A 13248-nucleotide genomic window follows, 5' to 3' on the forward strand; every position below is an offset into this window, starting at 1 on the left:
AAAAAAAAAAATGTGGGAGCACTTTACTTCAATCAGATCAGCAAACATTAGAAAGCAGTGTGATGTTAAGCCGGGGTACAGAGAAGATGGTAGAGGAGCCTGTGGGGGGAGTGTGGCCTGGTGCCAGCTTTCTGGAGGCATCTGAGTTGATGGTACTTGGTTGAACTGAGAGACATACACCCTTGACTCAGCACTCCCACTCTGGTGTTTATACCCAGAGCCAGTCACATGCAGCCCCATGAGGGGAGTCTCGTGGGAATGTCCAGGACAGGATAGAGGGCAGTCTGAGAAGTCTCAGGCAATCTAACCACCTACTGCGGAGCAAACAAATCAAATAGGCACGTGATGCCCACTGTGTAACACGGAGCAGCGGTTAGAAGAAATGAGGTTGACAAATACAGAGCCACGTGCTTGGGTCTGAGGTCATAATGTTGAGTGAGACAGTAAGCTGAGAAAAGATGCAGAAGGTCGTTCGGGGAACTTAAAATGATGCATCCAGAAATCATGTTCTTGTGCCATGTTTTATAACGACTCGTGCTATCAAGCAGGTGGGCTGGGTGGGGTGGGGAGGATGGGACTGGGGGATGAAAAGCCAAGGGAAGAATGAATAAACCATCAGTGCCAGAGAAGAACCTGGTCCTGGTCAGGAAAGAGACCACGCTGAGACTGAGAGATGTGAGGCACCCCGCCACCTGTCCCTGAGGGTCAACCTCAAAACGGAAACAAATAAACCCACACCAAGTCCCAGACAACCAACCAAAAAAATCAAAAGTACAGATAAAAAGTTTGCTTCAACAATATTATTAAACAGTCTATTCGTAGATAAAAGCCTGAATATCAACAGTCATTTTTCTGGATATAGGCCTTGATATTCTTCCTGATATTTTTTTTTCTTCCCAATTTTCAATGCTGAACATACATGGCTTTTGTATGAGAAAGTGTCTTCTGCAAATGAAGTCTGAGAGCAATAGGCATGTGTGATAGAAGAAGAGCCAGGGACTCATGGAGTTCTGTACCTAAAGGGTGAGAATGTTCCAAAGAGGGAGGACTCATCTGGCCACGTGACCCTTAGTTAACTCCCATTCTAGCCTGCAAGGGGTGTGTGTTTGGGCTAAAACTAAAGCATGACACACCTCCGCAGCTGCTTAGCCCAGAGCAAAACACCGGGAGACCCACCTCCGTGTCCACCTGTCTGTTTGCTGTCCCTTGACTGGTGGCTGTCGGTTGCTGGCAGGATGCCGGGATGGACTCCTATGTGGTGACATCGTGGCCTGGGAAGGCTTCTTTCAGGGAACCTGGACACTCTGGTCCCTGCTGGGAGTTTCTCGCACTCCTGACAAAAAAAACAACAGGCAAACCTTTGCTGTTCTGTGAGTCAGTCCTGACATGGCTACAGAGTATGACAATTGAAAAGTCAAGGACACAAATAAAGGTACCTTCTCAAGGTTACCTATCTGGTAAATCAGGCTTTGGCTAGTTTCATGGTGTATGTCCCGATCGTCACGCCTGCTGACCCTGGGTCCCCGGCTCGTACACATTACTTTTGTGTGCACTAACGGAGAAGTCCTTTTAAGTTAACTTGGGGGTTTAAAGAGTCATTTTGAGGACAAATTCCTCTAAAAATATTGAGTGTGAAGCAAATGTTGCTGAGAATGAACTTACATCCTTTTCATCTCATGTGGTAGAAGGAAGTTAAAATAGAAGATACAGAATTACATGCCTCTACAAATATTGGTGGGACATTTACACGTCTATTCTATTTACTCAGCCTTTTTAAAGAGGAGCAGTGTCAGGTAATCAAAACACAGGCTTTGGTGTTAAAGCCTTGCATTTCAACTGCATGTCTCACTACCCTGGTGCCCTTTGGTTCAGTCAGTTTCCTTACTTACATAGAAAAAATAGGAAAACCCATCTCTTTCGTGAGAGAGTCTGTGTAGAGAGCCCAGGACGGTGCCTGGCAAACGTTAGATTGTCAATATGAGTCACATCTAAATTGGAGTCTCTTTTTTCAGAAGTGTTCCTTATTTTAGTCAGTTTCAGATTCTTAGAGGAACCATCTGCAACAGGAACTGGACTGAATGAGGATGGTACCTTGTCCCACAATCAGTTTCATCAGAAAGTGTTGTGACAGGACTGTTCATTTTTCTTTTTTGCTCTGAATTCAGATCTGCTTTGCTGAGGCATGGAGGCAAAAGAGGTCTCAGAGGCTGAAGACAGAGCTGAGGATCCAGGTTCTGAAAATAAAGGCCAGCCTGATGCTGCTCAGCCTGATTTCCCACCAGGAGGGCAGACCCCTGGCCCCACTGCCCTCTGGGAGATGCTAGAAAGGAAGTTTCTGGAATACCAGCAGTTGGCTCCCAGGAGCCCAGCTGAACATCAGAAGAGCCTGTTGAATCTTCTCCCACTATTCCTAAAGGTTGGTGTTCTCATTTTTGAAACTGTAAAAAGATGATACAGCGCTCTGGGGACACTTCCGGGATGATTGGAAGCTGGAGTCAGTAGTTTTAATATCATCACAAGTGGTCTCTGACTGGTTGCTTAGAGGAGAGTGTTGTGCTATTTAATAAAGATAGCAAGCAAGACTCATCTCCAGGGTGAGGATGGGCTTGGAAAGGATGGACAGTTGGCTCTTGAGTACCATTGTCTCTTTAGTTTAAAAAAATGATATTGTTTAACAATGATATTTTCAATCCCAGCTTGGGAGCCAGAGGAGAAACCTGTACCTTCGGGAGCTAGAAGGGCATCTGTGTCCTGACATGTGAGTGGCAGGGTGGCTGGTAACCTCAAACACCAGTAATGCCAACACCAGGGCCTGGGAGAGCCGGAACATAAATTGTGCCAATAATGCAAACTGAGGTGTAATCCATGGGAGCAGCAAAGCAGGGCTCCCTCCCCTGGTTGCAGACACACAAGAGAAGTCCAGCCTGTCCACTGGGCTGGCACTCTGACTAGTGGCAGCTGGTGACAGTTTGGGTACAAGGGATTTCCTTTATTGTCTTGGAATAAAGCTCCTGCCAGTGAGGTCTGCCTTATAGCTGAAAACATTGAAGTCTAATTGTAGAGCTGGAAATGCGTCTTTTTGTGAAGACTTAGCTTTTGCTTGACTATTGATTTTGGGTTATTAGTACAAAAACCATGTACCTACATTCAAAGTGCAGAGAATATGAGATACTTTTCACATTGGAAAGTAAACTAGAACAGATGGAAGCTTTGCAGGTTTTTATTGGGAAACCCCTTTGTTAATATGTTTCATCTCACTTATTAACCAGGAATACTTAAGGATTTCCAAAGATGACTCAGAATTTTCTTGGGATCATATTTATAGGATGCATGGAATACTTAAGCATGCCTTTCTGTAAAAAATTGCCAAGTAACTTATTGTCCGTGAATTCATTGTTTTTCTCCATGTTTCAGATTCGGATACTCCATCCAACCCATTTCACAGATTGGATAACTGGGGCATGGGGAACATACTGGAAAAGAGGAACTAGATAAGGAGAGAGGGCCAGGTTTCTCCTTCCCAGCCATCCCTGCTCTAATGACCCCAGCTTCTGGGAGGTAGCTTGTCTCACCCAGTTCTCAGATCAAATCTGCCTTATAAAAGGAAAAATGTGAGCATTGCCCCCTCCCCCCCCAAATCACTGGGAAGGCATATGGGGTCCAGCCACTGCACTGTATCTTTTCCACCCCTCTGGGCAGCCCTAGCTCTGATGAAAGGACTCTGCATCTGAAAGCCAGGGCTTGATATTTCCTTGCCTCTCTCCAGATTGTTGATTTGAGAATTCATTCATTTGTTGTACAAATATTTATTGAGCTCCTATACTCTGTTCTAGGGCCTGGTGCTATGAAAGTAAGGACGACAGATAGAGGTTTTACCTGCATCTGTCCAGAGCAGAGGATAACTGACTAGCACCCAGAATGTGTTCTGTTTGGCTTGTAGGGGTTAAAAATGAATTAGTGCCATTTTTTCAAAGTGGAAACTTTTCAGGTGAGACTTAGACTTCAGATTTCTCTTGAAAATATTTGTAGCTGTAATACCGATAATTGGATGGAGATGGTTAGGGGCACCTCTTTTAAACAGAAGATGGTCTTGGTCTCTCAGTTTACCCTAGTCCCCCACTCCCTAATATCTTTCACCCAACCCATATCACTCATTTATGTTATCTGACCCTGTAGGCATTGACCTCATGGATAGCAAGCTGTTCCTATTATAACTGAACCTTAGTATTGGTCCATGTTTCCCAAACCCTTTCCTGGTAAAAGGAGGAACAACAGCCCTATTGCTGAATACGTGGGCTTTAGAGTCAAACAGTAGGGCTCCAGTCCCAGCTCCATTGCTTATTAGCTGTGCATCCTTGAGCAAGCTACTAAATGTTACTGAGCCTCAGTTTCCTCATCTGTAAAGTGGAATCAATACCAATTTGCTGGGAGACTGTGAGGGTGAGATCAGATGAGGATTGTAAAGTCCACAGCACATGGAAAACAGACATGATCCCCATCACCTTTCCACCAACCTCCTGGAAACTGACTGCACATGTGCAGTTTGAGATCCTGTCACCATGATTCCCCAAACTGCTGACAAAATCTGCTCTGTTTTGGATCCCTGGAGCCCACCTCTGATGAACCCTGTAGAGGCAGATTATTACAGGCTTTTTATCATTTTCTTAAAATTTATATCTTTTATTAAGTCCTATATGTTTACAAACCTGTTGTTCTTATTAAGTTCTGACTAATAAACCCTGCCAGAACCACAGCCCTCAGGCTTCTTAATTAAGAGCTGGTAGCAGAAAGGAAATGGGGAAGGTGGGAGGTTTTGGGGGGTTGTAGTGCAGATAAAATCTGAGCTGTAGATGAAGACTGAGGACAGCCATTGGAATACAAGTCCCTGTGTTAGAAGTCAAGCTTGTAACCACTCTGTTCTGAATTTTATACCCATAAAACAGAACTCTTCAATGTTGTCTGCAGAGAACCCCTTAGAAATATCAGGACTTTAAAAAAAGTCATGCCGTCTCCCATGGCATGTGGCCGATTAATGTCTGATTCCTCCAAACACACAGCAGGGGATGAACTTCTCCCTTATCCTGTCATTGTTTATACATAAATCTGCATCTACTATGAGGCAAATACAAAGAGGGGCTTGGTTGGTTCTATAGTAAATTCTAGCCCCACTGCCTCCCAAGTTGAAGAAACACTGCAGTTGTTAAGGAGTAAACCCACTCAACATTTTGGTGACTGTCTTGGTGATAAGAAGTCTCAGGGCACTGGAATCCCAGCAGGGAGCTGCCCTGAGGGGATGAGTCAGAAATGAAGTTCTCACTGGGATCTGCAGGCTCTCCTCCTCTACCAAGCTCCATCACTCCCTTTCCTAGGTCAAAGCCAGGGCAAGTGGTTACTTTCACTGATGATAGGTAGTAATATTCACCAAGCTCTAACTAACTAAGCCAAGCATTTTGTTCCATGCTTACAAGCCCTTATAATAACCCTGTGAAGTAGGTGCTATTTTTATCCCAGCTTCATAAATGAGGAAAGGGAGGTTTAGAGATGTTGCATAACTTGGCCAAGGTCAGCCAGCTGTTAGTGGGGAGCAGAACTTAACCTGGGCAGTCCACCCGGGCTCGTGCTGTTAACCATTGCGTTCCCTCGGGCAGTGCTGAGGTTCACAGAACGGAGCACATCTGGTTTCTTTCCCTATCTCATGACTCACTGTGCGATGGCTTTGCCTGGCTCGCACCTATGTCCCCTTTCATACAAAAAGGATGCCACCCCCCGCACATGTGCTGTTTGTTTAGCTGACTCCAGGATGTTGCAGACAAGGAGGAGGTTTTATTGTATCACACAGGAAGCAGCACAAAGCCAATGACTTCAGAGTAACCACTCTGAAGTAACCAGAGTGCAGAGCAGTGCTTGCAGGAAGGATTCAATTGACTGCTACTCTTTCTCTGCCAAGAGCCTTGGGCTTTGGTCTTTCTAGCACCCTTCCCTATCATAAGATCTTACACCAAGAGAAGAAGGCATTCTGCTAGCAAGCATGGGTAGGTCCTGTTGGCCTTCAGTGGAGTTTGCTTTGGGGGAAAGGGGACCACTTGGGTCCTCTCGTTGCATAGAGATATTGGGTAATAATAGATGGAGAAAACTAGAGCTACAGATGTAGCTATTGAAGATTGTTCTTAGCATATGTACTTTGAGAGAAAGCAGGCAGCGAGACAGGGAATCCTTAGAAATTAGTGTAAAATTCCTCACTGTCTGGGACAGACCACCTGGGGGGTGGGGCTACATGGGAAAAAAAGGGACTCTGTGGATGTGGTAGGTTAGAGATACTGCGGGTGGGTTCACACTGCTCCCTTCAAGAGGTGACATCTATGTCCCCTCCCCTTGAGTCTGGATGGGTTTGTGATGGCTTGACTAATGGAATAGGGCAAAAATGACATTTCTGGGCTCAGGCCTCAAGAGACTTGTAGCCTCTCTCTGTCACTTGAAATACTCATGCTTAGAACCCTGCTTCCATGTTGTGAGGAAGCCCAAGCAGCCCCGAGTAAAAGCCTATGTGGAGAGAAACCAAACCCACTGACCGTGCAGCTGCACTTGCTGCTGAAAGTCAGCACAACTGGCCAGCCATGTGAGTGTGCCATGCTGCAAATGGATCTCTTAGCCCTTGTCCGCTGCCCCAGCTGAAGCAGAGAAAAGCTGCTCCTGCTGAGCCCTGCCCAAATTGCAGATCCATGAGAAAAATAAATGACTGCTGTTATTTTAAGCCACTCAATTTGGGTCCAGTTTGTTATATAGCAATAGATAATCAGAACAGTAGGTAAAATGGACAGGAATCCATTTATTTCCTAGTGTGGAGGGATTAGAATTAACACTAAATCAGTTGTACTTGGAGATGAGTGTATTTGTGTGTGTGTGTGTGTGTGTACATGTGCATGTACACAGGTGTGTATAGCTACTCTTAGGCTAACTGCCTGGCCAGTGGTACAGCGTTTATACCATTGGGTGTGGTCAATTATTCTCATGCAAACCCAGCATGGACCCAACTGACTATGGAAGAGAGAGAAGTAACATTAAATATAATAATAGGGATGACCAACAGTTATTTCCAAGTGTGGTATCCAGAGGGGATGGTGATGGTAAATACCGCTTCTTGTCCATCCCTGACTCTAACCCACTTCAGAGTGGGGCCGGCAGTGTGGTTTATTCCCTCCTCAGGGGAACAATATTTGTGTTATGTTAGTGAAGTTTTGATGCATCACTTTTTTTTTTTTTTCTGTTTACAAAGGAGAGAATCAATTGTGTCACATTATCAGGGGAAACTCATGTAAAGTCTCTGAAATGTTTTGAGTTCACTTAAAGGTCAAACCACCAAACTCTGAGGCAATGAAGAAATAGTAACACTGCAGTCACACTTGAAAACTAACCAGATTCTCTGTCATTCAAAGCTGGGGTTTTGTCCCATCTCCTCTAGAGCTTCTGTCTTCCTTATGCTCTGGAGACCAGAGCATCATTTTTTTTCTCTTTCTTCCATGTGAGGGGACAGCCACGAGGCATGATGGTGCAGTTTAGAGAATATAAGTAAATAAAAGTTTTTAAAAATATTGAACAATATTCTCCCAGCGTGAAAATCCCAGTTTGGGGAAAAAATTAGTTCCTTTCAAAAGCTGCCGTAACTCTTTGGGGTCTCCACGGTACCATTCAGTAAATGATTGCCTCTGTGCATCAAACAGCACCCCAGTGGCCTGAAAGAGTTAATGGGGCCTCCAGAAGTAGCCATCTTGGTCCCAGGAAGGAGTGTGAGCCTTGGGAGAATCTGGCTGAGCGTACAATTACTGTTCAACTCACAGTGGCCCGATTTGCTTTATTGCAGAATGCCTACTGGAGTCCCACTGCTCAAAGATGATCTCCATGCCTCTGAGTCAACTCCCTGCAAATTGGTCTTTGAGGGGTTTGCCACTGCAGGGAGGAGGCACAGGAATTTGTTAGGAAGATATCATAGGAGATATGATATCAGTCCTGGGGAGGGAAATAATGTTACCACTGAAATTCCCAGCCAGAAGGACTGACTTTATCTCTCCAGAGATTAACCTTTCCACGTGAGAGCTGGTTTCCAGGTGGTAGCCATACATTTCTTAGACATGCACATGCTACTTGTGTATGTGTGAGAGAACTCAGCTCTTTACTCTGCTGTTTAACTTGTTCTCTAGGATTACCCTATGGCTCAGCCTCTGTTTCTGTAAAGTGGGAATAATAATAATCCCAATCCCTATGCAGATTAGTGGAAACAATGCATGTCAGTGCTTGGCCCAGCATTTGGCACAAAACCAGTGCTCCGCAACACATTCGGCCATCGTTCTGCACACTGTGGGTCTCATAATCGTGTGTTTGCTTATCAAATATTTGGTGAAGGTCTCCTGTGTATAATAGTGTTTAACATTCACCTAGTATTTTTGTAGTTCTAGCAAAGTTCTGATGCACTGCTTTTTTATTTACAAAGGAAAGGTGCGACTATGTTCGTTTATAGGGCAGAAAATTTTTAAGTGTTTCAGATACAAAGTTTTGTTCAAATCAAAATAACCAAGTACTCACCACCCATATAAAAGAAATGAAGCATTTCAGATAAACTAAAGCCACCTGTGCATGAATTCTAGAACTCATTCCCCTTCCACCCTCCTCCAATGGTAACTCCCAACCTGCTGAACTATCATGCCCTGTGGGAGAGAGACAGCAAGTTACAGAAGTATATTACAGTATCATTCTAAAATACCTGTGAGACTATATGTAAATTATACAGTAATATGGGTGCATTTTTATAACCATAAGCAATATTATTGTGTAATTTATGTACAGTCTCACAGGTTTTTGTAGACTCATACTGTAATATGCTGTTACAATTTGCTTTTTCCACAACATTCTATTTTGGGGATTTATCCATATTGATACAGCTCTATTTTTCTTATTCAGTTCTATATGATATCCTTATATAGATATGTCACAAATTATTCATTCATTATCCTATTGATGAACATTGTTTTTCCCAATCAAAAATAACGCTACATGAATATTTCTTGTTAACGTCACCTTGTGCATGTGTGCATTTCTCTAGGGACTAAACCAAAGATTGGAATTGGTGGGTTTTTGGATGTGTGCCCCTTTAACTTTATTGGATTACGTTAAATGCTTCTTCAAAGAGGTTCTTCTAAGTGACACTCCATCATAGAGTATGGGGGTTTCATGGTTCCTCACCTTCACCCACATTTGATATTGTCAGATTTTTCATTTTTACTAACCAGAAAATTATAAAATATCTCCTTGCAGTTATAGTTTGCATTTTCCTGATTATTAGTAATTTGCCATTTATCTTTCAATAAGTTACTTGTTTCATTTGCCCATTTTTAAAAATCAGATTTTTTTCTTATTAATTTATAGGAGTCTAAATACCAGTCCTTTGTCAGTTATATGCATTGCAGATATTTTCTCCCAATCTGTGGTTTGCCTCCTCATTTTGTATATGGTGTCTTTTCATATAGAGAAGAGTTTTAAAGGTTTTTACTTTTAAACAAATGTAGGTAGTATCTATTGCAAGGAAACATATTGAAAATGATTTCCCTTTGGAAATTTTATGTGTTTCTCACCCCTTCTAAAGGAGGATCTCAGCTTAAAAAAACTTGGTCAGGCCTCTGGGCAGGAACATAATTTAATACGGCTGGTGAGTGGGAGCAGGAGTCAGGAGTCCAGCAAAATTACATTTCATAGAGGCCACTAATTGGCACAGCAGCTTACCTTCCTGGTGGGAACCTGGGATCAGGAATTGCCAGGAACTCAAGTCTGGGGCCGAGGACAGTCACTCCACTCTGTACTCAGCCTGTGACAAGAAGGGAGAACAAAGGGAAAAGGCTTTGCATGAAAAGCAGATCTAGGGATAGGATTACTACGGAAACTGGGAGGAAATTTTGAAAAGAGTCTGGCATCCCAAGCAGAACTGTAAAAGACTTCTATTAAACAGTATCCTAAACAATAAGGGGAAAAAGTCTGAGGAAAATGATGAGCAGATGGGATAGAGATTAAAGGGACAGATAAGAAAGGATTTTAAGGAAATTAAAAAGAAATAGGAGATTAAAAAAAATGACAACAACTTGGACTCGGAAAGGATTTCCTAAGCTTGTAACTAAATCCAGAAAGCAAAGGAATGGACTGAGAAATTTCTTTTCATAGGAATTTCAGATTTCTGTACAGCAAAACCAAACAATACCAAATTTAAAGATGAAATGACAAATTCGAAAAAAATCGAGATAGTATTATAGACCAATGGTTAACGATTTTTATATATAAAGAGATTTTTGAAATAAATAAGAAAATAGTGAAAACTCCAATAGGATAATAGGCCAAGAGTAAAAATGGACAATTCAAGAGGCATGAAAAGCATTCATCCACTCTAGTTATCCAAAGATAGCAATTGAAATGAGATATTTTTTCTTCTACAAGTTTTCTCATTTAAGATGAAAAAGCACCATAGACCATAGTGCTTGACGTTGGCATGGGTGGAGAGAAATCAGACATTTTCCATGGAGCCCTTGGAGGCTAATCTGGTAAATTGTTTCTGGAGAGTGAGTTAGTAGTTAGTAATAGGTACCAAATCACTAAAAAGAGAAAAAAAAACCACTCTTTTAATTGAAAATCCCACATTTTTAATCCTACAATTAAATTAATTGTAGGATTAAATTAATCCTTTTTAGAATTTATCTGAAGGAAATACTTGCATGACTAAAACTAAGATATCTGCATGAGGTTTGACAAGTGTGTAAGAGGAGAATCAGTGAGACACAGCAATTGATGGTGAGGAAGGGGAGGGACGCGGGATGTAGAAAATCACTCCTGGAATTTCCCACTAGGGCAGGTGGGTGCCTGGTAGGGACATTCACTGAGGCAGGATGCAGCAGGTCTGGGGGGAAGGCAGTGGATTCAGTTATGTGTGTTTGATGTTTCAGGAGCACGAGTTCAGGGGAGACGTCCAGGGGCCAGTTGGAGGTGTTTGGAGCTCAGCAGGAAGTTGAAGAATTCATAGGCACTAGTGTAGGGAGACAGTGAAAGCTGGAGGGTAGGTGATTCAGTGGCCTTTGGATGCACCTGGCTCAAGCGAGTTGAGCCATTGGTTTGGGCTGGCAGGGAGGGAAGGAGGTGATTCTGATGCCTTGCTTTGTAGCTTTGACATCTCTGAGCGAATCCTGCATGTTGCACTTCAGGCCTGGGAACACTCCGTGGGGATCATCTGCTTTCCCAGTCTCCAAAGGCTGGCTGAAGATGTTTCCAACCAACTTGCCCAAGAAATACAGAAGGCACTGGTGGGAAAGCCTGCAGGTGAGAGAAGAGAGGTCCTGGAGAACTTCACAGTAAGCAAAACAGCTCTGTAGACCCCTCCCAGGCCTCCGGCTAAGCCCCTCTCTGCTTTCTAGAGGAGTGAGAGTAGTGACTTCGAAAGCACACGGAAGGCCAGGTTCTGCCACTGAATACCCTGGAGAACAAAGGAAAAGGCTAAAAGAGGGAAGAGAAGAGGGACTTGGTAAACTCTGCTGCTCCTGGGAGGGACACAAACACACACACATACATACACACACAGACACACAGAAGCCAAAGGCAAGCATGTTTCCTGCTGCAGGTCTCCTGACTTGCATCCTTCCACTCAGGAAGCTGGACCCCAGAGGCTGGGCTAGGAGACTGAGGGCAGGAGGGAATTCCAGGGGGAAGGAGTGGCTTGAGCATGGTGTAGATTGCAGAAATCCCTGTGACAAAAAGGGCTGTGTGATACAGGAAGTGGGGAAAAGACACTGGATTGTGGCAAGTCCAACTGCCGAGGAGCTTGTTATTATTATTTAGCAATAGGGAGCCATTGATGGTTATTGAACAGGGAGGGTGGTATGATAAAGGCTATCCTCCAAGGAGATTCATGTGGCAGAGAGTGAAATGTTTGGTACAGATGCAGGTGTCATTGTTGGGAGGGCAAGAGGCAGAAGTTCCCTAGAGACGCTAAGGCACATCTCATGGAGAGAGGGGCCCACGTGGAGAGAAGCTGGGTGACCAGGCCACCACACTGCCCTGCTGGTGACCCTTTCTCCCCTCCCCCACACTCTTCCAGAGCAAGCACGGGTGGCAGCTGGGCAGTTGCTGTGGTGTAAGGGAGATGCGGATGCAGAGCAGGATGGCCACCTGCTCCTGAAGTCAGTGTACGTGCTTACGGGGACAGATTCGGTAAGTTCCAGGCCCCAGTGGCCCAGCCTGGGTGCTTCTCACCTGTGTACAGAGGGACGTCCCAGCTCAGGGCAGTGGCATGTCTCAAGGGTGTCTTTATTTTCATGAAACTGATTTATCGTTTTTCCTTCCCTACTTCCCCTCGGATATAGAACGTGGACTTCAGAGTCTGAAATTCATATTCACATCCTGCCTTTTCAGTTGACAAGCTGTGTGTAACCTTGAGCAAATAACTTGACCTCTTTGCATCTCTGTTGTGTTGTTAATTCTAAAATTGGGGATAAGAATGCCTCCATTCTAGGGTCAGTGTGAGGATCAAAAATGACTGATGTGTATGGACTACATTTCCTGTGTGTCAGGGTGAGGCTGGGCGCATCCCATGCATTGTACTAATTAATCCTCCCCAAACCCTACGAGTCAGCTTACAGCGATGCTGCACTGGTGACAAGAAATCAGGTTCGCCCGTGATATGCAGCTGTAGTCTGTCTGACTCTGTGCTCTGAGCCACTGCTCTTTACTACCTCCGGCTAAATTCAGACTAAAGGAGCAAGGCCTATAGGCACCTGCCCCGTGTCTCCCCAGAGACGAAAGCGACCGCTCCTCCTTCCCTTCCCACCCAGGCCCCATCCTGGCTGCAGTCACGGCCTCCCACCATGAAGCAGGGACCCTGAGTGGTTTGCCAAGGACTGGTGTCCTCTCAGGCAGAAGCAGTCCCTGGGAGCTGTGGCCATCAGCAGCAGTGGCCGAGGCCCTGTGCAGGGCAGGCCCAGAGTCTCCTCCATCTAGCGAGGCTGCCCATTGTGCCCAGACTAGGAACAGCAGGGAACCAGGCTGGGGTGGTGGCTGCCCTCTGTCTAATGGTGAGCAGAGGCATCAGACAGGCATTTGGAGACAGTGCCAGGAGGTGAGAGAGGAGCACAGCAAACAGTTGTTCACCGGTGGGAGGACCATCTGACTTTTCTTCCATGTAAACTGCCTGGACCACCATTAGGGACAGTGGCCTGGAGCACAGGG

The 13248-nt window shown here is 44.6% G+C and overlaps 1 protein-coding gene across 1 annotated transcript in view; it reads left to right on the forward strand.

Annotated features, from left to right (window-relative positions):
• The first annotated feature begins 2182 nt into the window (after positions 1 to 2182).
• WDFY4 (WDFY family member 4) overlaps positions 2183 to 13248 on the forward strand; it is a 248647-nt gene continuing 237581 nt past the window's right edge. The window contains exons 1-3 of the mRNA XM_060125755.1: positions 2183 to 2416; positions 11232 to 11346; positions 12122 to 12234. Of these exons, the coding sequence (XP_059981738.1) occupies positions 2183 to 2416; positions 11232 to 11346; positions 12122 to 12234 (462 nt within the window). The remainder of the gene's footprint in view (positions 2417 to 11231; positions 11347 to 12121; positions 12235 to 13248) is intronic.

This window comes from Lagenorhynchus albirostris, chromosome 16 (assembly GCF_949774975.1).
Source record: "Lagenorhynchus albirostris chromosome 16, mLagAlb1.1, whole genome shotgun sequence".
NCBI lineage: Eukaryota > Metazoa > Chordata > Mammalia > Artiodactyla > Delphinidae > Lagenorhynchus > Lagenorhynchus albirostris.